At 35.7% G+C, this 25,311-nt stretch overlaps 2 protein-coding genes across 2 annotated transcripts; both read right to left on the bottom strand.

Moving 5' to 3' along the window:
• Positions 1-951: 951 nt before the first annotated feature.
• LOC120776709 (vitamin K-dependent gamma-carboxylase) lies at positions 952-24,868 on the bottom strand. The gene is made up of 6 exons (XM_040107604.1): positions 24,602-24,868; positions 5,752-6,081; positions 5,362-5,683; positions 4,955-5,301; positions 3,849-4,894; positions 952-1,329 (listed from the first exon to the last, which is right to left on the bottom strand). Exons 2-6 carry the CDS (start codon positions 6,062-6,064, stop codon positions 1,132-1,134), a joined length of 2,226 nt encoding a protein of 741 aa, XP_039963538.1. The 5' UTR covers positions 6,065-6,081; positions 24,602-24,868; the 3' UTR covers positions 952-1,131.
• Positions 16,359-17,499, bottom strand: LOC120776710. Its single transcript, XM_040107605.1, has one exon. It carries the CDS (start codon positions 17,156-17,158, stop codon positions 16,493-16,495), a length of 666 nt encoding a protein of 221 aa, XP_039963539.1. The 5' UTR covers positions 17,159-17,499; the 3' UTR covers positions 16,359-16,492.
• Positions 24,869-25,311: the final 443 nt, after the last annotated feature.

The raw sequence follows: 25,311 nt of genomic DNA, 5'->3' as shown, positions 1-25,311 counted from the left end.
TTCATTGCCATTGTTTAAGCATTCGACGTTGTTCTTAGTTAAAGTTTTGCACACGATTAGCACGGGGATATGTTGACAGCAATTTAACTGCCGGATTTGATTTGATCATAGCTATAAAACACACATAATTTATATATACGAATATAACATGAGTTGCATGTACATATATATGTATGTAATGGGTTGTCAAAAAAGTCTTGCGGTATTTCCACTAGTTGGCGCTGAAAGCGCGTAGTTCTAAGTTTATTCGTCGCATCGGGTCATGCTATACCTTTTTGGAAAGCTCATTTCACGCGATAACATGTGTTTGATTGATTGTCGTTTCTTTTAAGTCGTTCAGGAGTTATAGCGTCGCAAACATGGAGCAAAATAAAGAGAAAAATACGGCATATTTTACAGTACTACTACGATAAAGGCAAAAATGCATCTCAAGCCGCCAATAAAATTTGTGCAGTTTATGGATCCGATACAGTTTCCATTTCCACCGCACAACGATGGTTTCAACGTTTTCGTTCTGGTGTAGAGGTGGTCGAAGATGCGCCACGCTGCGGAAGGCCTGTCGTCGAAAATTGCGATAAAATCGCTGACTTGGTCGAAAGAGACCGGCATAGTAGCAGCCGTAGCATCGGTCAAGAGCTGGGCATGAGTCATCAAAAATTCATTTCAATTTCAATAAAAAAAAAATTCAATAAAAATACCGCAAGACTTTTTTGATAACCCATTATATACTGCAGTCGTTTTAAGGTGAAAAGTGGAGGCAGTTGCTAACAGACAGTCAGACAGACACTAGTGAACATAGTCTTGACACATAACAGTGTATATAAATACATATTTGTTGAAAAGGGTTCCTATGAATATGTAAACCATTACACAGACACACACACACACACAGCTGTATTGTGAATAGTGAAATATGCAAATAAATATGTACATTTAAGAAAGCAACAACAATGTTTTAAATGTATTTTTATTCTGTAATAAAGTTTATTTAAAATCTGTATACAATTTAATAACGTTATTATCCATTTATCACACGATTTCGAACATTTCACTTTAAAATGCTAGTAGTTTTCGAATACTAAGTACTAAGTTTACGATAGTTGCGAGAAAGACAGCTACGGTTGGCGGCGTTTAGTTTCGCTCACGCACTTCCATTGGTATTGGCACGTCATACAACAAATACAACACACAATTGGCCATGTGTTTCAGAAATTCTTTGTAATTCTTTATGCGGTTCCTAAATTCATCCCAAAGCGGCAACAGCGGCTTCTTGGGCTTTTGATTGATATTTTCGGTGGCAGGCGTTGCATTATCGATCATTGTTTTGTTCTGCGAAGAAAAAAATTCAAATAAGTTTCTTTTACTTTTTCAATATAAAATAGCAGCATTAGTTGACCGGAATGCCGCTTATGAAATACAAGTAATTCGAAAACTGTTATTTATGTGAATTATATATGTAAATATTCATTGTCTAAGGCCCAATTATACTTTGCTTGAAATTTCGAAATTTGTTGTTAGCGATATCAACTCAAGCTAACATGTCATGGCAAATTTCGGTTGAAGTACTGTCAACTACTTTTGGGTGATATTACGGTTTTAAAATCTGTGCCAATGGCATTGACTAGAATATAAATAACATGTAAGGAAGCGCTAAGCGCGGGTGCAACCGAAGATCTCATACTCTTACAACTTTCAAGAATTAAAGCCGAGCAAGTACCTTCTGGTACATAAGGCTTGTTAGTTATATGAGATCTACCTGTATGGCGAGTTTTCTCTCGATTTTACTCGTTCTAAGCAAAAAGATGTAACTTCGAAGTCGTAGATATCTTCGTTTATCTTGAAACCAGCTTAACACCAACAACAACGTCAACCTCGAAATCCAATGCAGAATAACTCTTGCCAACAGTTGCTACTTCCCCACTCGACGAACAAAGACCAAACACTACAAGTCACTCATCATCCACGTCCTACTATACAGTGCAGAGGCATGGACGATGACAACATCTGTTGAGTGGATCTTATGAGTTTTCGAAAGAAAGGTTATGCGGAAGCTTTATGGTCCTTTGCACGTTGGCCACGGCGAATACCGCAGTCGATGAAACGATGAGCTGTACGAGATATAAGACGACATTGATATGGTTCAGCGAATTAAGAGATAGCGGCTACGCTATCCACCAATGATCACACATAGGGCAGATCGCTCGGATTGGATGACTGCAAGGAATCTATTTACTACAGAATCAATCAAGTTGGCACTGGCCTCCTTTTCGAACTATCGAATTATAAGTCACCAGGGGCGGACGGTAACTTTCTAGATCTTTTGCAACAAGGTATGCAACCCGTTCCCACGACAGTCGGGTCTACGCAACCGGAACGGACCCGGATTTCTATCCGGCCAAGGACTGTCAACTCGGCAGACTTCTGCCGCTACAACAACAACAATAACAACCCGTCCTAAACAACCGTCGTCCCATTCACAAAACGAAGATCTCTTTCGGGTTGGAGGTATCTAAAGAGGTTAAAATCTTTGGTCCCACGTTAGACTCATCCTTACGGTAGAATAGGCACGTGGAATTAACACTGTCTAAAGGCACCAAGGCACTCATGATATGCAGACGCCTAGCCGGCAGATCCTGGGGCTACAAGCCAGGTACCATCAGCTGGCAATATACCATGATCGTAAAACCTACTGTCACTTATGGATCGGTTGCTTGGGCATCTAAGGCAACACAGACTTCGGCAGGGCTTTAACTATCGAAGCTGCAAAGGCTCATCTATGTCTGCGCTTCGTGGGCAATCTCCACTTGCCCAACCGCAGCAATTGAAGTCATGCTGGAGCTCACACCGCTGCATCTAGTGATCAAACAGCTAGCAAAACATACTATGCTGCTCATGGCAGCAGACAAAGGGAAGATAATGTCGTCTCAACAAACGAAGGCCACAGGAGAATACACACCACTGACCCTTCTTCAAAGGGATGGAGTTACGCTCTGCGGCAGCGTCCAGAATGATAGGGCCAGAACCATGCATTGAATTATAAAGAAGTTACTCCGCACGGAGGAGAGAGGGAGGAGAGAACGGCACTGGCAGCAGGAGTGTGCAACACTAAGCTACTACTGGGAGGTTACAACTTTGTTAGCTTTAAAGAAATGTTCAACGTTCCTTGAGACAAATTCCACCTCCTTATCGCACTCTACACAGAGCACTGCAGGTTCAGGAAGCACCTGTCCAACGTGGGCATAGTTACTTGCGCAAACTGCAGGCTTTGCGAAATGGAACAGGAAACTCCAGAATACCTGATTGGTATAAGCAAACTCAAGGCCCTAGGTTCCATCTACGTGGACAGGGATCACATAATCTCATCTGCGCCCAGGAAGCTCCAGGAATTGTTCAGAATGCTGGACTTTTATTACCATATGTGATATAGGAGAGGGTAAAATAGACCTTAGGTTGCAGTGAAAGGCCTCAATTTTGTATCTATTTGGCTAATCACAATTCCAGTCAGACATGTTTGCTGTAATGGAAGAAGTGTAAGTTTCTTATGGGAGAAACGCACCGCAGAACCATCTGGTCAAAAATCATAAAATACACTGACAACATGCCGAGGCCTTCACTATCTTTCTTTATCTTATTCTTTGCAGATTTATCTATTCGTTGCAGATTACCTATTCGGGCATGAACTCGACATTTTAAACTAAAACACTAATGAGTCATAATTTTTCTTATGATTCAATCTTGTGGAAAAATCCGCGTTCTTACCGCAGTCGACCATCGCAGTTCAGGAGAAAAAGGTTCGACATTTAGCAAAGGTGTCCGAAGCCTTGTTATATAATCGGGTACATACTCACCATAAATGTATAGAGATATGAAGATGGCTTCAACCCGATCGTTGTAATATGATGCGTCTCACCACTTTGGAGTCCAAAACTTTTGCCCGCCGTCAGAAAGTAAGCTTCATCCTCATCGTCACTCTTATAGCGCACATTACCAGCCAAAATAGTTAGCGTCACATTTGTTAAGTCAGTCGAAATATAGTTATCCAATGTTAGTCCCGGAAAGTCGGCAACAAATATGACATCCGAGTAATTACTCCAAGCCATTACCTCATCGGTCATCAACTTCAATTTCGGACGCATATAATTCAGTTCATTCAACAGTGGCAATGACCAACTGGTAGGCTTGAATGGTGACCACTCGGCCTTTAAGAGGTCGACACGCGGATCATAGACGCGCTGTTGAAAGCGTCCATTCATTGAGCACCAAATATCAAAATATATCGAAATATTTGTCGAACTCAGTGGACTCGCTTGTGGATTGCGCGCATAATCGTCGCGTATATTCGCCTCAATACACTTAGCATATTGTAAGGCCATATCGGCATGTTTGGTCCAACGATCGTACTCTGTAAAGGCATATGGATCCAAGTAGTGTACTTCACCGTTGGAATTGTCGACAAGTTTCACCGAGGTTAGCACTGTGTCGTACGTGTGTACCATCATGTTCCACGAATAGCCATAGAGGCCTTCGGTCCAATTATTATAGCCTTTCGTGATGAAATGGGAATAGGGTAGGAAAAGTTGCAGAGCACAGTAGAACAAGACGAGCGCTGCGCGGAGTTTAGCAGCGAAGCAATTTGTTGTTGCTGTTTTTTCAATCTGGTCGTCACTGTTGCTGGTTGTGGATTGGGTACTGGCGGTCACAACTCTTGAAGCGGCGTTAAGCTCGGTAGCTGCTTTCGGTTCTTCAGAATTTTGTGATTCCTGCTGCTTACTTTTAGCTTTACAAATGGTTGGGGAGCTGACAAATTGCAGTAAACACTTGAGACTTAATTTACGCGGCCAACTGAAGCCAAAGAAGAGCGGCACTTCCGCCAGACATACCCACGGGAACATGCCTGTAATTTATACAATCTTACTATAAAAATACATAATAATAAAAAATTTATAAAACGCACCTATAACAAAGAGACGCGAGTTCATTAAGTGAAAACTGAGCATAAAGGGCGTGGCCAGTAATCTGGTGGCTTCCCAGGTCATAAAGAAGGCAATAGAAAAGTCGAAGATCGCTGTAAACCAGTGTACAACCAGTAGATCTGTCAAATCGGACGACAACAATGAGCGAAATGGTGTAAAGACCCAGTGTTCACTAAGGCTTGACATCGCATAACCCGAAAGCCATTCCGCGGTTAACTTCTTCAGTCCGGCATACATATAAAGCACGAAAAATTGGAATTTGATGAGAAAGTAATTCCAATAGGGCACAGTGTCTGACATATTCGGCTGCAGGTACTTGTCCAAGGAACTGCGATAAATGAGAAGGCATAAAACGCTATACAAACGGCAATTGACTACCCGAACTCACCAGTATCGATTGGCTCCAGTAAAGAGTAATATTGTTCCAACCAAACCGAATAAATAACTATGGTTGTTCCACGCCGGCTTATCGAGTAAAAATATATACCAATAGGGTACGATATACGCCAAGCAGCTAAGCCGATAACGATAGCCGAGCATAATACCGAGTGCGCCCAGCCACATGAGCAGATAAATGCAACCCATCACCGGTAGTGGGAACGCCTTAACGCTATCGAAAAGCGGAAAGTGGCAATGCTGTGGCTCGCCGAAGCGTGTATCCATTTGACTGCCACCACGCTCCTCCGCGATATCGATGCACATTGCCAAACCTGTATGTTGGACAAAAGTTTAAAATTAAAATATATCTAAATTTTCGTTTGTAGGCGCTTAACCGTACCGTAGAGCATGCGAAAAACTCCAAGCGCTGAGGCATCGACTGGCCGATGTAACCAGTTTGTGAAGCTTGTATACGATGTGAAGTTGTCTAACTTGTAACCAGTGCAAGAATGGAAAATGTCGCGGAGTTTACACTTTCCTTCTCGGTTTAGGATGTCCCGTTGGTCCTTTATTTCCTCATCTCCGTCGTGCTGGTAGCTAATTGTTTTATTACACTCCATTTCTTGTTCATTAACTGCTTTGCTGCTGGCTTGATCTTTTGCTAGAACCTTGGATGCGCTTCTTGTTTTCGGTGACCTTTTTGTGGCTGTCATGGTTATGGAGGGAATATCTATATAAAGATTATATTATATTCTATAATAATTATCTTTGTAAACTGAAAGATTTTATAAAATCATAATTATTTGCTTTGGTATTCCTCCTCTCTCTCACGCTGTTCGATATTCCGGTTTGGTGTTCGATATTCCAGTTTTCATAATCCACATACTTAGGTATATCTTGAAGTGGAGGTATATGGATTGGGGAGCGATCCCTAAAGTAAGACGCATAGGAATTTTTTCTGAACAGATTCTTATTTTACTTAATTATAGAAGTTGATTTTCATAAAAGCCAGTTCTTCTATATATCATTGGTTGATTGGTTGAAAAGGAAGGCGCGTGAGCGCCAGAATGTAGGTGTCTGTTCTTAGGCCCATTGCGCTCCAGAGTGGTAATCACATTAAGCCTAATCCACCAACACCAATGTCTCTTAAGTTGGAGCATTGGTAGCCATGGAATATGTCTTCTCTCATCCGGCTGAAGGCTGGACATTCGCATAGGTAATGTTCCATCATCCTCATCTATATTATTATATATATATAACCGGGATGAACGGGTTTCTGGCTGATTTACCTACTAAAAGCCTAGTTTTTGTCTCCTTGCATAACCTAGTGCTATAAGACTTAGTATTGGCGCTACGGATGACCTTAATAACCGCTATTTATTAGACTGGTTAGAGCAGAAGCCCAATCCTATAATTTTGTCTTGAAAAGCTGAATGTGGTTGTAGTTTGAAGCTAACTTTCTGTCCATAGATAGAAGTCCTTACTTTCTCCCTTTTCACTCTTTCATCCGTCGAGGATTTCACCGTTTCTACTGGGAATTGAAAATGTTGTGTTGACTTTCTCGTAGGTCTCCCTTTCTCGTTCACATTCCCAATTTCTCGGGCTAAAACCATTAACAAGGTCGAGTATGATAGCATGCCCGTGGTGACGCCGAATCTAATTCCTAAGACTTAAAATCTTGAACCGGCCGGACTTAAGCATTACCTCATATGTATTGATCAGATGTTTAAGAGTACGGAGTCTTAGTTAGTACGTAATCCCCAGCAAGCAGGCCCGTTGCACCGGTTCCAGGGGTTTAATACAGCGGATGACACTTGTATAGAGCCCATCTGTATATTATTAGTCAATATTCGTACTTTCATGCCGACATTCATACCCAATAAAATCGAGATCTTTAAAAACAGAGCGACTCTATCCCATTTTGAATACAGATTTGGGTGGAAAACCCTAAATAAGAACAATTTTCTAATGCAAACCGAAAGATGCTTGTTGATACATATCGCAAAGTAGACTTTCCCGCCTTAAAAGTTCATGGTGGCATTTTTTCGATTCCAATATTTCACAGAAAGAGTAAAACGATCGCCAGGAAAAATCAGTTGGATGTTGAAGAGATTTGAAGTTTTTTGTCACACAAAAGACATCTCATTCAAGATTCTTTAAAAATTGTCCTTTCGGAGTAAAAACGGGACAGATGCTTTTTTTACAAAGGTACAATACGCCCATTATGTAAGGCAACTGATGTATAGTTACCCTTCTAGTAACCATGGCTGCAATATTTTTAATATGTATTGATTATGGCTATATGGGTGGACATGATTGGACGGTCTCGAAAAAGCCTTAGAATCCCCGACTATCTCAGAGCTGCGGTGCGGATCTACTAATACTAATACGGTAACTAATATTCTAAGGACATAAAACAGTAAACTGCCTAGGCGTAAGGCTGGACCCCAGATTAACTTTCTTCATATATGTATATATATCCACCGCGCCGCAGGAAAGGCAGCGAAAATCCCCTCCCAACATAGCCGACTAATGGCCAACATATGGGGCCCATCCAAGAAAGAGAAAGCTTTTAATGTCGACAACTATCAGCTTCCTATTATACGGAGCAGAGATCTAGGCAGATGTGCTAAAAACCAGCGTAAGGTAATGGCCAGAGTGCACCGTACCGCACCTCTCAGAGTTGCAACAGCCTACAGAACAGAATCAGGTGTAACCAGGGGCGGATCCACGAGGGAGGAACTGCGGAGAGTTCTCCCTCAAAAGTTAAAAGTTTTACATTATTTCCGTCATAAGTAACACTTCGCGAAGAGTTGAGTAGCAGGTACAAAATTATATACCGTTGCTGTGCCGACAACAGAGATGATGCGGAGGGCGTTTGCCAACTCCGCACTCGCAAAAAAAGCACGGTCTACCAAGTATTAGATCATATTAGCTGTCTCCGATTCGTCATTTCTCTGCTCGCTTCTGTTCTCTTGTAAAAGAAATATCTCTAAAAGCAACACCAAAGTTATTGAGTTGACTTCTTGCAAGAGAGTATTTTGAATGCTACCAAGTTTTGTTTTCCTATTTTTATATTATATAAATAACAAATGAAAATACAAACTTTTCTTGTATATTTAAAACTAAGCTCCGGAATCCATTTTAGTTATTTATAGAGAACAACACTAAAGTTTTACTGCAACGTTTTTATTGCGAAAAAGGAATTTCTTCAATAAGGAAGAATCATTATCCTATCGTACATGCATCAGAAGCTATGTTATCGCAGGGTTGCACTGCAAGTGCTGCCCATTTGCTGGAGCATCTGGTATAGTTTGTTTAATTCGCTACTCTCCAACGTTTGGCGAATCGAAGACCGCTGCTATTCTATAAGGAAGGGTAAAGAGTAATGAAAACAGACAATATGAAAATTAGCCAAATACCGATCATCTCCTTGTATTCCTGCAACGAACTTTTGTGAACAAGCATTCAATTTTATTACGAAAATTCACGTTCTATAAAGAATATGTTTCGCGCGCTTCGCTCAACTTACGGTCACCAAAATCGGCCTAATGCGCGTACTATTTGCAACAATCACTCATCTTGAGACCCAGCATTCATTATCGGATAATATTCGACCGCATAAACTATGTTCAGCATTCAGTGCAGAAAATATAGCAGCCGTAGCTGAAAGTGTACTCAAAGACCGTGGAGAGTCGATTCGGCGCCGTTCGCAGCAACGCGGACTGACGTGTGGAACGACTTGGCGCTTTTTACGTTGAGATCTTAAATTGAAAGCGTACAAAATATAGCTTCTGCAAGAACTGAAACCGCTCGACCTTTCCAAGCAATATCATTACGCTCTATGGGCTCTAGAAAAGTTCCAAGAAGATCCGATGTTTTCGAGCCAAGTTTTGTTCAGCGATGAGACTCATTTCGGGGTATGTAAAAAAGCAAAATTGCCGCATTTGGGACGAAGGGCAAGCTGAAGAGATCCAAGAACTGCAATTTCACCCAGAAAACCAACGGTTTGGTGTGGTTTGTGGGCCGGTGAAATCATCGGTCTTTATTTCTTCAAAAATGATGCCAGTGAGGACGTAATCGTCAATGGCGACCGTTATCGCGCACTAATAATCGACTATTTGTTGAATGAAATTGAAGCTTGTGATATGGGCGAGATTTTGTGGCAACAAGACGGGGCCACTTCCCACACATGGCATCAATCAATAGATTTTTTGGGAGAATACTTCGGTGAGCAGATAACTTCACGTTTTGGGTCTTTCGATTGGCTACCAAGATCATGTGATATCACACCGTCACAGCTGTTCCTGTGGGGATATGTAAAGGATAAAGTCTCTATGCGAACAATCCCGCTACGATTCTGGCCTTGGAGAAAAACGCGTGTTATTCGCCAGTTTCCAGTCGAAATGCTCGAATATTAGACTCAAAGGATGAACCATCTGAGACGTAGCCACGGCCAACATTTGGAAGAGATAATTTCGAATGATAATAAACATTCCGCAATAAATTTGAAGTTTCTATGTTTTTTTTTTAACCTCGAAGTGAATCACCCTATATTTATTTGCATAAATGTTTTTTGTGCTTTTTAGTTATAGAAGATGTAAATTTTTTGTTAATTTAAAGACAAAAAATTTTTTTTTAATTTTTTGGAATTTATTTAAAAATTCGACATAAATACATGCATGCATATTGTATACTAAATACACTTTGAATAAATAACTACCATTATTGTTATTATATATATATTTTTTGCGTTTTCTTTATTTTTTTTTACTAAAAAATGAACTTTATTGCAGAAATGCGAATATGCGGATTTTTAAAATTCCTACTTTTTAAACACATTCGCTTTGCTCATACATGTGTAGTGCCAACAGCTGCGCGCATGCGCACACACGCCCACACCATTTTTTTGCTAGCGCGAGTGTGTGTGTGTGTGCGAATAGATCAGTTCTTGCTAAAATGCAATAAAATACGCCGTTTCTCGCTGTTGTGGTTGTTGCTGTCGTTATTGTTGTTGTTGCACATATTTTCGTTAAAATGATATAAAATACCGACAATTTGCTTTGGCTTTTTTGTGAAAGAAAGTCGCAATGCGCGCCGAAGTGGCAGCATTGCTGCAAGAAATTGCGGTGCTCATTGCTGTTAGTAGTTGTTGTTGTTATTATATATGTATTATCATAGCATATTTTCAAAATTTTCTAAAGAAATGCTCAGGCGACAAAAGCTTTGAGCATGCATTTGAAGACACTACAAGCACAATTTCTATTTATTTCCTTGCATGCATACAGACACACGTGTAAGTATGCTTGATATACATATGTGCATGTATGTGTTGGAATGTTCGATAAATACATATGTATGTTTGCTGGCATATTTCACCTTTTACTTTTCATAAAGTTTTTAATATTTTTTATTTTAAGTTCTTCTTCTGCATTTCGTTCTGCAACTTCGTGAATTTGAATAGATGTAAGTGTGTTTGTGTTAGTATGCGTTATGTTTACTAGCAATACTTTAAATCCCGTCCTTAAATTAGACATTTCCGTTTTTGCTTTCACACTTTTTGTCGTTTTCTTTTTTAGCTTTTGCTTTTATGCTTTTCCTGCTGTTAAATCTTAAAATTCGCACTGCCGAAATTTTGCAATGCCATTTAAATGGTATTTACCGTGTGCTATGCATTAGATTGCCATATAGTATATTTTTATATGTTTTTTGGTATAAAATTTATATTGCGAAAAATATTATTTTTTCGTTAGAGAAAATATTTTGTTGTTAGAAAACAGTTATTGTTCAATATTAGAAATATTTATGAGTTTAGTAAAACAAAAACAAAAATAAATTGATAAATTGATTTTAAGGAAAATATTGTTTATAAACTTTTTCGTGTTTAGTTTGCATTTTGCCTTAAGAATTGAATTGGCAGACATTTATGACTGATTTCTAAAACAGTTAGTTGCTAAACTACTGACTTGCTAAGTACAAATAGTCAATAAATTTACGCATTGCCGAACAATTTCAGCGTGTTAATATATTTTTATTTTATTTAAGTTATGCATTAGGAAAATTTTTCGAAGCGGTTTTTTTTCATTAAAATATTTGTATTACATTTCAAAAGAAAACATATTAAATTGCAGTTTAATTGAAAAAGCGTTACCGTTATTTTATTACATTACAGATTCAAAGTGAAAATTTTCACTAAAATATTTTATAATAAAAATTTAACAAAATTAGAAATAAAATATTTAAAAATATTTTTATAAAATATTTTAAGATTAATATATATTTGAAAAATTATTAAAGTTACATTATTTTTATTTAAAAGTTTTTTCTAAAACAACTTTAAGTCTTTTATATAAAAAATATTTTTATTTTTTTTTATTATTTTAATTATAAAATTTTTTAGAGAAAACTTTAAATAAAAATAATAAAAAAATTATAAACAAGAAATTAAAAAACTATTTTCATAAAAATGTTAAAAGTTAATATATGTAAATTTGAAAAATGTATTAAAGTTTTATAACTTTTATTTCAAATTTTTTTCTCAAAAAAATTTTATACATAATTAAAAAATTAAAAACCTATTTTTATAAAAACATTTAAAGTTAATATATATTTGAAAAATTTATTAAAGTTGTATTACTTTTATTTAAAGTTTTTTTCTGAAAAAATTTATAATTAAAAAAAGTTTTGTAAATTAAAAATTAAAAAAAAATGGTTATAAAAAGTTTTAGTGTTAATAACTATATATTTGGAAAATTTAATAAAGTTTTAAAATCGATTAAATTTTTTTAACCATTTCTAATGGCGTTGTTCTCACTTCCGATATAATTATAATATTTTGAATTATTTTTGGAATATGTTTTTATTGCTAAACTGCAAATTGATTTTAATTTCTTTCATTGTTTGAAGTTTCAAAATCATATTTTTGAAAAATTTTAATATTTAAAAAAAAATTGGATTTTTTTTTATAAATTTGAAAATTGTAAAATATTTTTGGGAATGTTTTTAGTATTTTAGAATGTATCTTTTTTTGGAAATTGTGCAAAGATAAACCTGGAAGTTTTCAAGTTTTGTTAAAAAAAACAAAATATTTTTTAAATCTTTTAAAAATTAGAAATATTGAAACTAGAAAAATTTAAGACGTTTTTCTAGAAATTTTTGAAACTTATTTTGGTAAAATTTTAAAATATTTTTGGGAATTTGTTTAGTATTTTTGAACATTTTTGAAAGTTAAACATTTTATATATACATAATTGAAGTTTTTAAGACATTTTAGTTTTTTGATAATTCAATTGATGTTTTCGAAATTTTTGCGAAAATTTATTTTTCAAACTTTATCGTTAAAAAAATTGAAATTTTTAATTAAAAAAATGTATACCTTTTTTTAAATTTTGAAGGAATTTGAATTTTTTATAAATATCAGGAAGTTTGGGAGAAATACACTTTGATTATTTTCGAAATTTTGGCGAAATATTTATTTTAACAACTTCAACTTTAAATAGTTAGAAAATTTGAAACCAAAAATGTTTAATATCCTTATCACTCGTTCATTAAAATTTTAAGAGGTTTGAATTTTTTTAAAAAATCAAGAATTTTTTAAATATCCTGTTTGAATTTTTCGAAATGTTTGCGAAAAATTGTTTTTTAAAACTTTTCACATAACTTTAGAATTTTTGCATTAAACCCTCACGCCGCCATTAATAAAAATTATAAAATCTGCGTAATTTCATAACTTCATAAATATTTTATTTAGAATTTGTGTGCTTACATATACATACATATTTATTAAAACGTTACGCGCAAATTTTTGAAAAATATTGAATATACATATTCGAAAATACTTGCTTTGGCCATTTTATGTATTATGTGACCAATCGTGAATTCGATACATAATAATATATATAATATATGTATATAATAGCTGAAGTGCTTTGCGGTTAGAATTTTTTGAAAATATTATTATTTTTTTATTTCTCTTCTATTTTTATTACGGAACATTTTATATAAATCTATATGTTTTTTTTAATTTCAAGTAACTGGTATGTACTGAAAATTCGAATTGAATTAGGTGCTTGAAAAAAGAAATTTCAATTCGGAATTTTTATTTTTATATTTCAAAAACTTTTTTTTCAGAATTTTTTAAATTTAAAAAATGCTTGAAAAAATTTCAAATTCAAAATTTCAAGTTTTTTGATGAACTTGATCATTATGTGCTTGACAAAAACCTTTAAAATTCAGAATTTTTAAATTTTCAATACTTTTTTAATGAATTTGAGCATTATGTGCTTATATTTTTTTTAATCTTTTAAACTCAGAATTATCTAATTTTCAAAAAACTCTTTTCTAATAAATTTGATTGCTATATGTTTGAAAAAAAACTTTTAAATTAAAAATTTTTTAAATTTCAAAACACATTTTTTTTAAATAAAAGCTGTTGTTAACTCGGCTATAATCGCGTAAGCGGTGTCTACGCCAATTAAGAAGAAGAAGATCGTTATGTGCTTAAAAATCAAAAACTTTTAAATTCAGAATTTTTCAAATTTCAAAATTTTTTTTTTAAGAATCTGATCAAATATTTTAAGTTCAGATTTTTTTAATTTCAAAAACTTCACTTTTCACATTTTTAAGCATTATAACATTCAAATTCAGAATTTTTTAAATTTTTAAAACTTATTCTTAACAAATTCCATGATTATGATCATCAAATCTTTTAAATGCAAAATTTTAAAAATTTAAAAAACTTCTTTTTTGTTGAATTTCAAGATTATAATCATCAAATCTTTTAAATTCAGAATTTTTAAATTTCAAAAACTACTGTTTTCAAGAATTCTGGTATTATGTGCCTGAAAAAAACATTCAAATTCAGAATTTTTTCAATTTTAAAAACTGTTTTTTAATGAATTTTATTACTATATGCTTGAAAAAAAAATCTTTTCAATTAAAATTTTTTTAAATTTCAAAATACTTTATTTTTTAATAAAATTGTTCATTATGTGCTTAAAATTCTAAAACTTTTAAATTTAGAATTTTTTAAATTTCAAAAACTTTTTTTTAAGAATCTGATCAAATATTTTAGGTTCAGAATGTTTTAAATTTCGAAAACTTCACTTTTAATGATTTTAGGCATTATGTGCCTGAAAAAAACATTCAAATTCAGAATTTTTTAAATTCTAAAAACTGTTTTTTAATGAATTTGATTACTATATGCTTGAAAAAAAATCTTTTCAATTAAAATTTTTTTAAATTTCAAAATACTTTATTTTTTAATAAAATTGTTCATTATGTGCTTAAATTCAAAAACATTCAAATTCAGAATTTTTTAAATTTCGAAAACTTTTTTTTTTAAGAATTTTGTTTGAATTTCAAAAACTTCTTTTTTCATGAATATGGGTAGTAGCATATTAAATAGTATATAAACATTGATATTGGAAATATTTAATTTTTTTATAATAATGTCAATTTATCCTATTTATAAAAGTGCGGTTAGCGCTAAAATCCTTTGAAAAGTTTTGAAATTTGGTATTTATAATTTTTTAATATTTTCACAACTATTTTTTAATGAAATCACATGAATGGTAAAAGAATCAACAAAAGTAATATATTCTGTCAAGTTAAAAACTATTGTTTCTCATGAAACCAATGGAAATTATAAAAAAAAAAAATATTTATATATAATAATGCAAATGTATGCTTTTAAATATAATAAAAAGTATACGTGTACTTGTAAGTATTTGGTATTTGCTTTACAGTAGCGCTAATCGTACTAAAATATTTATGTTTTTTGGTTTTCTAACTTCGCCTGCGTGTTACATATGTTTTCAAAGGGAATATTAGTTGCAATTAGTTGCATAATTTTTGTTTAGATAATTTCCACTTCGTGTCTGCTTTACGGTATCATTTGGTTATGTACTGGTTATGTACGTTTCTTAAATGTTTTAAATATATTTTTCTTTTTTCGTTTGCGTTGATAAGTGTGTAAGTACGACAAATATTCATTATTATTTTGCTTTGTAAATTACTAGATAAATCATGCACATAATTTCTGCATATAAATAGATATATTTTAGCATTGTGACTGCTTCTATATAAAACTGCATATTTCAGTTATTTTCGCCAATTTCACATTTTAAAACACTTGAAATGCTTCACCACCGCAGCTGGTGCGTAATGAATTTAGCAGCATTTGTTTGCCATTAAAAATTTTCCATGAATTTTCCGAAAACAATACCATGCGATTGTTTGTATGTATGTTAAATGTTTGAAAATTAAAGTCAAGCCCTTGTTAGTAGCGAGCTCGGCTTAATTCACTTTGGAAAATGTAGAAAATGTACATAAATGTGCCATTTTTGTTTTTGTATTTCAAAATCGTACACATTCCCATTACATTTATGTAAGTGTGTATGTTCGGTTTTCATTTTTTTCTATCCCCCTATCAGTCGAGCTGTTAGCCATTGAATCGCTCGTTATTGTTCCAACCCCATTGCCGTGTATATAAGTTTACATATACATGCGTTGCGCGCTCGCGTTCCCCCACCCATCTGCGTCGCCCACTTAGCGGAAAAGCGAAGGACTTGTCTCTATCGTACACACATGCCATGCCCCTAACCGTTTATGCTCTCGCCGGCGACTTCCTCAACTGCTGCCGTGCCTGCTGCCCGCTCGCCCACTTCCTCTTCTTCTTCTATTTCTACTTCTGCTTCTTCCTCTTCGGCCGCTGGCGTTGCATCAGACACGTCGTTCGTTTCGTTTTCCGGCATTGCTGCTTCCACTTCCCACACGCCCTCGTCTGCTGTTTCGCGACACTGTGCTTGTGTTTCCTCGGTTTGCACTTCATTTAGCGCCGCTTCATTGTCGCCTACGTTCTTCACCTGTTTTCCTGCATTGTCACAGTTCGCTGGCGTTGGTGTGCCCGTTTCAGCTGCCGCCGGTGTTTCGTCGTGCTGCAATACCGTTGCCGCAGTCGCAGTCGCAGCCGGTTGTTGTGGTCGCGACTCCATTTGCTTTTCGTTCTTTTCGTGCTTTTCGTTATCACCCTCCCCGCCGTTCTCCTCCCCATCCTCCTTTGTTCTTTTCCGCTTCTTCTTCTTCGTATTTATCCGTCTGCGATTAGCGCCCTCATCCACCCGCCCTTCAATGGCTTTGCCTTATATACGATTCTGATTCAATTGCGAACGTGGTGTGAATGGACTGACCATAACACCACTGGGCCAGATATTCTCATTGAATAGCTCATTGAAGCGATAATCCGGTATGGAAATCTTAAATTTACAATATGACAATTGCGATAGATTCGCATCGTTCTTCACCAATTTGGTGCACTTGACTAGATTCTTATTGATCTTCAATTCCTCAGCCAAATGCTCGATAATGTCATCCTCACTAGTGGAGGTTGCGAATTTGCCCACCTGCACCCAGCGCCCATAATCGCAGACAACTTGCAGACGATCCGAATTACAGTTGTTACCAACGACGATGAGATTATTGGTTTGCTTCTTCGGGTCCACATTGTTCGCGTTGCCGAATTGGAAATATTGCTGATACATACGTGTCGAGATCTGATTCACGCCATTGTAGACTTTATTCAGTTTCTCCTCCATCGTCTGCAGCTTGGCGGCTAGCGCTTTGGGCGATTGATTTTTACATTCCTCACAATTGAAGGAAATCAAAGGGTTCTTCTGAATCGCATCGTAGATGGCATCGTCGATATTCACGCAAGTGCGATGAAACTTTTTCATGCAATCGTCCGAATTGCAAATGACGATGCCCTCCTTGCTAATCGATTTTTTGCACTTTCCACAATTTTCGGCCATTTTGCTGGATTTTTAGTTCGTTTAGTTCAGTTAGGCTGACGATGCGTTTTCTTCTGTTGTTCAATACACGTAACGGTAGTTTGCTAGTGTTTAACACTTTGCCACTAATTTGTCGGTATAACAGGAGAAGTGTGTGAAAAAAATCCACCAGTACCTACTGAAGGCTGAAACTGAATTAATTGAACCAACCCGTGCTGAACCGAACACTGAACAACGGAATGGAATGAGGTACCCGTACAGTGGAGAAGTAGAATATTTGCTGAAGTGCGTTAGAAGTTGTGTGTGCCGCTTTCGCCCAAGCCGGTAACTGTTCCGTACGCTCCGAGTGCTGCTGTTCAACTGTTCGCCGTTTCGAAAGCAGTTACTCCCTGTCGGCTTTTCGGCTGATTTTCCAATGCACATACTATACATAATTTATACGAGTCGATGTATGTGTATCGAAAGTATGTACTTGTATACACACTTTCATGAGAATTTTCGTCCACAACACACATAACTACCTCATTCGCACCCCTTGCTGCCGCTGCAGCCCACTTGTGCTTTTGCCACTAGGCACGGCAACGTCATAGCCGTCGTTTAACACGACTCTGTCGTATCGCTTTTGTCATGTACACAACCCCTACCGCTACCTTTTTGCGCTTAAGTAATTCATCCCTCAACCCCTATTCGCGTTCGTGCGCTTTGTGTAATCGACACTCAGCTGTGTACACTGCTTGCTTAGTTACCGTGTTCGTCAGCCAGTTCTATGACCCTTGTTGTAGTTTTGTTTCCTGTTTTATTCGGTTACTTCGGTTCTTCGAAGTTCATTTGGTAGTCGTTCCACAAAAGCCAGTGTTCGGTAACGGTGGCGAAATATTTGTGGAAAGCAACCCCGTGGTAAGTTTTTTGATTCAATATACATATGTATAACCTCAAAGTATACTTGGAGGAGCAAAGACGTACTCCGTTGTATGTGTGGAATTAGTTTTCATTCTGAGTTACTTATTCTTCTATTTGCTATAACTTGTATAAGCGGCGTTTCTATGGAGGTTATGTTGAAAAAATCAATTTAATTTGAATCAAGCTACAGTTGTTAGTACTATATTATTATTTTAAAGGGTCTTTATGAAGAATTTGAACCGAAATGGGACTAAGAAGAAAAAATGTCAAAGCAGCAATCTCAAAGCACTATATGATTAACGAGATCTGCAAGAGTAGATTATATAAGAGATCACAAGGTTGACCGCAAATTAAAAATGCAAATTCGCTTCCCTCTTTTGGGATACAGTTATATGTTATAGTCATATGTTAATGTGCATTGTCAAATTTTTTTCTCGAACTCTCAGTTTATAACCCAACTCCGATTGGTCGTAGGCTTGGCTGTTGCAGTTTTTTTCTTAATTTTTGGTTGAAAAAGACAAATTTTAACTGGTTGGTTTTGACCTATAATATATGTATTTAGTTCAGCTTGTTACTTATTCTTATACGGTACCAAAATTTCTGGCGTTCATGTCATGTATCTAAACCATTAGCTGTGTATAACAGGAGAATATGATTCCTTTATTAGGTTCTAGTCAGCGGCGGATCCACGGGGGGTGTGGGTTTGGTGTTAAAACACCCCCCAAACTCAGAGAAAAATATATGTTTGTTGATATGGGTTTGGAATGAGGTTATTGATAAAAAAAATCACAACAAATTATAAGCAATTATAATAAATTACAAGATTTTTGTTGTTATTCATATGATTCGAACTTTCTCTACATTTGTACAAGTAGTATCGCTGAAGCTCAGTGATTAATTGAGGATTACTCGGGATCTCCCAAGAATTCTTCTAGCATTTCATCAACTGACAGATCAAATCCCTATGAATATTCAAAATATAGGACAAAACGTGTCCTCTAATAATTGAATTTTCGCGAGGGAACTGCTATACATTGAGTAATAAAACTTTTCGTAAAACCACCCCCCCCCAAAAATTTTTTCTGGATCTAGTAGCCAGTCAGTTCAATCCGCTCTATCAGTTTGTATTTAATCGAGGTTTACCCGAAACCCCAGTTTTGGATTTTGCTGCATTGGTTACTCGGAGTCAAATATTACGATCACTATCAAACTTTTTCTATGTCTGTATCAAGTTCTCTAAACATGATGACCTACAAGTTAAAAAAAAAGTATATTTTTTCTTCGGAAATTTTACTGTATATTCTTAATATTTGTATAAATATTCGCTGGGGGCTATTCACGTTGCCTACTTTTAACATATAGATATACATATATAAGATGGAAGACACGTCTACAGTGTTTTAGACGGGCGTATACTCCGAGACCCTAACATTGACTCAGACCTCTTGTTACAGCGAAGGTACGCACCCGGCTCTATACTGCAAAAAACGCACGTCAACAAACACAAAGAAGGTTCGGCTAACAGAAGGTCTCTAGGTCGAAGCAAACTCTTGTAGAACCCGTAAAAGTGATCTAGTGACTGATAGTCAGAGCAAATTATCGAGGAAATTCTTCAGCAACCTGTTGAATGGCAGTGAAAGCATTACACTAGGAGATGGTGAGCCCGATTTCCCAATTGATAACGATGGAACAGACGATCCATTGCCTGAAGATGAAGAAGTTCAAATAGCAATTACCCGTTTAAAGAAGTATGCCCGACGATTGAAATTGAAGTATTCTGCCCAATCCACAAAAAGGGAGATCCCACAATTTACGTCAACTACCGTAGAATAAGTCTCCTCAACATCGCATATAATGTTCTATCGAGCGTACTGTGTGAAAGATCAAAGCCCACCGTCAATGAACTGATTGGACCTCATCAGTATATCAATATTATTGGCCATAAAAACCGCGCCTTCTCCAAGTTGGAGAAAGAAGCGAAGCAAATGGGTCTGGTAGTGAACGAGGGCAAGACGAAATACCTCCTGTCATGAAACTAACAGTCGTCGCACTCAAGACTTGGCTCTCACGTCACTGTTGGCACCTATAACTTCGAAGTCTTAGATAATTTTGTCTATCTTGGAACCAACCAACCAACAACAACGTCTGCCTTGAAAATACTAATTCTTGCCAACAGGTGCTACTTTGGATTGAGTAGACAATTGAGAAGTAAATTTCTCTCTCGACGAATAAAGACCAAATGCTACAAGTAACTCATTATTCCCGTCCTGCTATATGGTGTAGAGCCATGCACGATAACAATATCTGATCTGTCGGCTTTACGAGTTTTGGAGAGAAAGATTCTGCGGAAGATTTACGGTCCTTTGCGTATTGGCAACGACGAATACCACAGTCGATGGAACGATGAGCTGTACAACGACATTGACATAGTTCAGCGAATTATTATTTGTTATGTCGCTCGAATGGATGACAACACTGCAGCTCTGAGAGTATTCGACGCAGTTCCGTCGAGAGAAATAGAAGAAGAGGAAGACCTCCATTCCGTTGAAAAGACTTAGTGGTGAAGGACCTAGCTACACTTGGAATCTCCAATTGGGGCCAAACAGCAAAAAGGAAGAACTGCGTGATACCGCTAATAAAGAAGAAGAGTTTATACACTAATCGCTAATCCCCAGACAAACTGTTCGCGTTGCAATTTTCATCTGAGCCTGAGTCTGTAATATGAACAAGTTGTGGAGACGTTTCAGTTTTTAGACTCGAATATATATAGTACATACATATATGTTCATATTGATGACAACAAATTGATCGATCAGTTGGCAAATTTGAATGCGTTCTTGAAATTGAAAAAAGAGAACCGATAAATATAAGACGAGTTTTTGGCTCAACCTGTTAATGACCAGCTATGTCAATTTTTCAGAGCTAATAAGAACTCTCAGTCGTTTGCGAGCGTATTTTTTTATTTAATCAATACACAGTGGAGTAATGAGTTTAACCGCCTCTCAGTTGATCAGTTGAGACCGTTAAGAATATTTTACTTGTTCAATATATGTAACTACAAAGAAATTAATTGTAAGGATCTTCACAAGTATTTATCGTGCGATAAAAATTTATTTTTATTAAAAAAAATTGGAGCGTCCGAAAAATATGTGAAAAATGATGTTAATGAATGACGAATGTAGCAGCTTAGTGATAGTTCTCAAGTAGAGTCGGTATTACTATTACTGTTGTTCACATAATTTCGATAATGTTTGCAATAGAAAACAAGAAAAAACGGCTGCACCGAAGCTAATATACCCTTCTGCACCTTGTCACCGGTCGAAGTTGGTAGGTTTACCATCGAATCTAGAAATTTTAACTAATTTATTTTAACAAAATTATAATAATACAACAATAATCTTTTTATAGGTAAAGGAATATAAGACTCTTTTGGGAATTGACTCACTGGTATGGCCGGGAAATAGTCCGGACCTGAACCCCATTGAAAATATGTGGTCAATTTTAAAAAGAAAAATACGCCAGCAGAAGCCGACTAACATCAGTACTTTGAAGAAAATAATCGAAACTACTTGGTATGATGATGTTTCAACAGAAATTGTTAAAAAACTGTGTGAGAGCATGACATCTCGAGTAGAATGTGTCATAAAAACATTTTTATCTTAATGAATATTTTTAAAAACTTATTAATTCGCTAATAAAATAATAAATCAAGCATAAAAATTTATATGGTTTTAATGCAACTACCGATATTTGCCACATAAGTGGGGGGATTCGTATTGACCAAAATGGGCATTTGCATGTGTTACACATAAACTGCGTATTATTTTTGTTGTTGTTGGATGAATAGCCTTAAAACTGATAACAGCTTATGGAAGGAGAACATATATAATCATTTAGTAGCAGCTTAATGTAAACGGACCTTGTTTTTATTATACAAATACTATTTCCATTGGTAATACACAAATCGGCGTTTTTTTTTTGACTTTAAGTGTATCTACAAAGAAATGAAATTGGGATCTTCACAAGTACATATTTATCGTGCGATGAAAATTTATTTTTATTAAACACAATTGGAGCGTCAAAAATATGTGTAAAAAAAAAGATGTTAATGAATGACGATTGTAGCAACTTAGTGTTAGTTCTCAAGTAGAGTCGGTATTACTATTACTGTTATTCACATAATTTCGAGAATGTTTGCAATAGAAAACAAGAAAAAACGTTAACTTCGGCTGCACCGAATCTAATATATATCTTTTAGTAACTATCTGTTCAGTTTATATGGAAGCTATATGCTATAGTAATCCGATCTGACCAATTTTTGCGGAGAATATTACCTAAAGGAGTAATCCTTGTCAAATTTCATAAAGATACCACGTCAAATGCGAAAGTTACAAGCCCTTGATTCTGATCGTTCGGTTTGTATGCCAGCTATATGCTATAGTAAGCCGATCTGAACAATTTCTTCGGAGATTACATTGTTGCCTTGGAAAATAATCAATACCAAATTTCATGAAGATTAATTGTCAAATGTGAAAGTTGTCCTTACAAGAACTTGATCCCGATCGTTCAGTTTGTATGGGAGCTATATGTTATAGTTAACCGATCTGAACAATTTCTTCAGAAATTACATTGTTGCCTTAGAAAATAATCTATACCAAATTTCATGAATATATCTTGTAAAATGTGAAAGTTTTCTATACACGAACTTGATTCCGATCGTTCAGTTTATATGGCAGCTATACTTATGTTGTAGTAGTCCGATATCGGCACTTCCGAGAAATGAGCAGCTTCTTGAAGAGAAAATGACGTTTGCAAAGTTTCAAAACGATATTTTAAAAACTGAGGCACTAGTTCGTATATATACAGACAGACGAACAGACAGAGGGACATGGCTAAATCGACTCAGCTCGACATACTGATCATTTATATATATATAATTTATAGGGTCTCCGACGCTTCCTTCTCCTACCCTGTTCAGGGTATAATAAGAAAAAAACGTTAAGGTAGTAGTCTGGTAACTTGGGTTCAAAAAATCTAAAATTTTTTTTTTGCATAATTTGAAAGTACAATGTCTTGAGAATATACTGTGAATATTTCAGACAGAAATTCGAAATATTTCGGTAGTTCTTACGAGTTTCCTACAGCGTCTCGGAGTCCAACTTTTAAGGTCGACCGAACTTTAAGCGCGTTTTTCTCAAAACATTGTTTTTCTGGTCGGCCCGGGTACTAACTTTTTTTCTACTGAACCGATTGCTTTCAAATTTTAACAGGCTGTTCTATACACTTATAGTTCTCGTACTAACGAGAATTTTTTTCACCCCTAACTTTTTATTTTACAACCCTTTCTTTGCTAAATTAAAAGGACTTTATTTTTTCAAACTCCGCATTTTGTTATTTACCCTTGAAATTAACCTTTGGTAGTTCCGACCAGAATGAAATGTCTATAGATTAATAATAATCAAGAATATTTGATTTCAGATAACATCAAGAGCCAAAATCACACGGGTCACCCAAGTGCATTTTTTTTGAGGTTCCAACTTCCAATAATAATAGTAATAAATTATTAAATTTTTTCAAATGAACTTTTTTTTTATATTTTCAATATGTAAATAAAAACACTCTAAATACTCAAGATAATTCATTTTTATTTTCCTATAAAAAACCGCCCTCCAAAGAAGTCACGAAAATAGGCATAACTTACCAGACTACTATGTACCTTAACTTCTACTTCGCGGAAGTTACAATAACCTTCACAGAGGCCTTTCTAATATCATAAATAGGTATAAGAAGATTTTTATTTTCTGTTTTTGATCGGCCAGTTTGTATGGCAATTATATGCTATAGTACTCTATTCTGAACAATTTATTCGAAGATGGTACCGGTACATACACACAAATATAGACGTTTTGTTTACAAACCTCATGGCAAACTTAATATTTCATGTTCAGGGTACAAGAAGAAGCTTCTTTACTTGCAGTTTGTGCTGAGCAAGATTTTGAGTCTACACTTAACATGTGATACTCACACTCTCCATACACGGGTAACCGCAGGCTTTTTAAGAGAGCTAATAAAAATATTTATTTTGGTTGTTATATGAAATTTATAAGTAGGAGTTCGAGAACCTTATGCCGAAAAATCTTAAAATATAAACTACAGATTTTTTCAGAACGAAATCGACTGCCTTTTCCAGGCATTAAATATATTTTCGTACAATCAGCAGACATCGACAGAACGATATCTAGGTTCCGACACCAGATTCTACGATACACACTACTAAATTAGTTTCCATACACTGTACGGATGTTCATCACTGTGTCACACTACAGGACACGCTCAACTCCTTTGTATTAGATATGTGTGCCAAAAATATTATTGTTATTTATTTGGAAGGCAGCAGTTTGAGCTTTCCCTTCCAATTTTACTCATTTATTCTAAAAATACATGCATCAACAACGTCGGAAATCAGAGCAGTTCCTGCACGTCGTTTTGTTTACCACCAAGTGCCTGATGCCAAATGCCAAAAATGCGCTGGCAGTGTGGCACGTGCAACAACTCAGCACTTACCTGCCAATCCAAAATGTTTGTCACCCAAATTGATGTTATTTTTAGTCAATATTTGTTGGATATGCTAATTTTGACAACGAAGTTATCAAATAATTGTTTGTATGTATAGGTTTTTGTTGTTAAAGAACGTAATTTTTAAATTTAACAAAAGCAATGGTAGTATTTTTCGTATACACTTTGGAGGAAAAATGTGCACCAAAACACGAATTTATATAAGGTGATGATAGTTTTCTGGAAGTTTTCAGGGCAAACGATAGCAAAACTCGCCCGCACCAACGGCAACACAACTGAAGCTGAACCACAGAGATGCGCTGTATTTATACGTTACAAGCGAGCGCTGCGTGTACATATGTACGCATATGTATATGTATATGGATTTATTACATATTTATGTAAAGCTCACCGGTGGTATCAGGAAACTGCTGCTACTCTTTTGTGGTGGGCGCTGCTCTACTTATTGTCAGCATCTTTGTTGGCTTCTTTTGTTGTTGGTGTTGTTAGGTTTGTTCTTGAAGCTCTTTTTGTTGGTGTTATTATATTTGTTGTTAATTCTCTTTGTTGTTGTTGTTGTTGTTCCTATTGTATTTGTAGTTGTTGTTTTTGTTATTGTTGCTCCTACTGCTTTTGTTGTTATTATTTTTGTTGTTGTTGTTCCTTGTGTTGTTGTTGTTTTTGTTGGTTTCTCTTATTATCTCGTCACCACTTATGTG

The sequence above is a fragment of the Bactrocera tryoni genome, chromosome 5, assembly GCF_016617805.1.
Source record: "Bactrocera tryoni isolate S06 chromosome 5, CSIRO_BtryS06_freeze2, whole genome shotgun sequence".
NCBI classification, from domain to species: Eukaryota; Metazoa; Arthropoda; class Insecta; order Diptera; family Tephritidae; genus Bactrocera; species Bactrocera tryoni.
The sequence above is the reverse complement of the archived record's forward strand: the minus strand, read 5'-3'. Positions and strand labels throughout refer to the sequence as shown.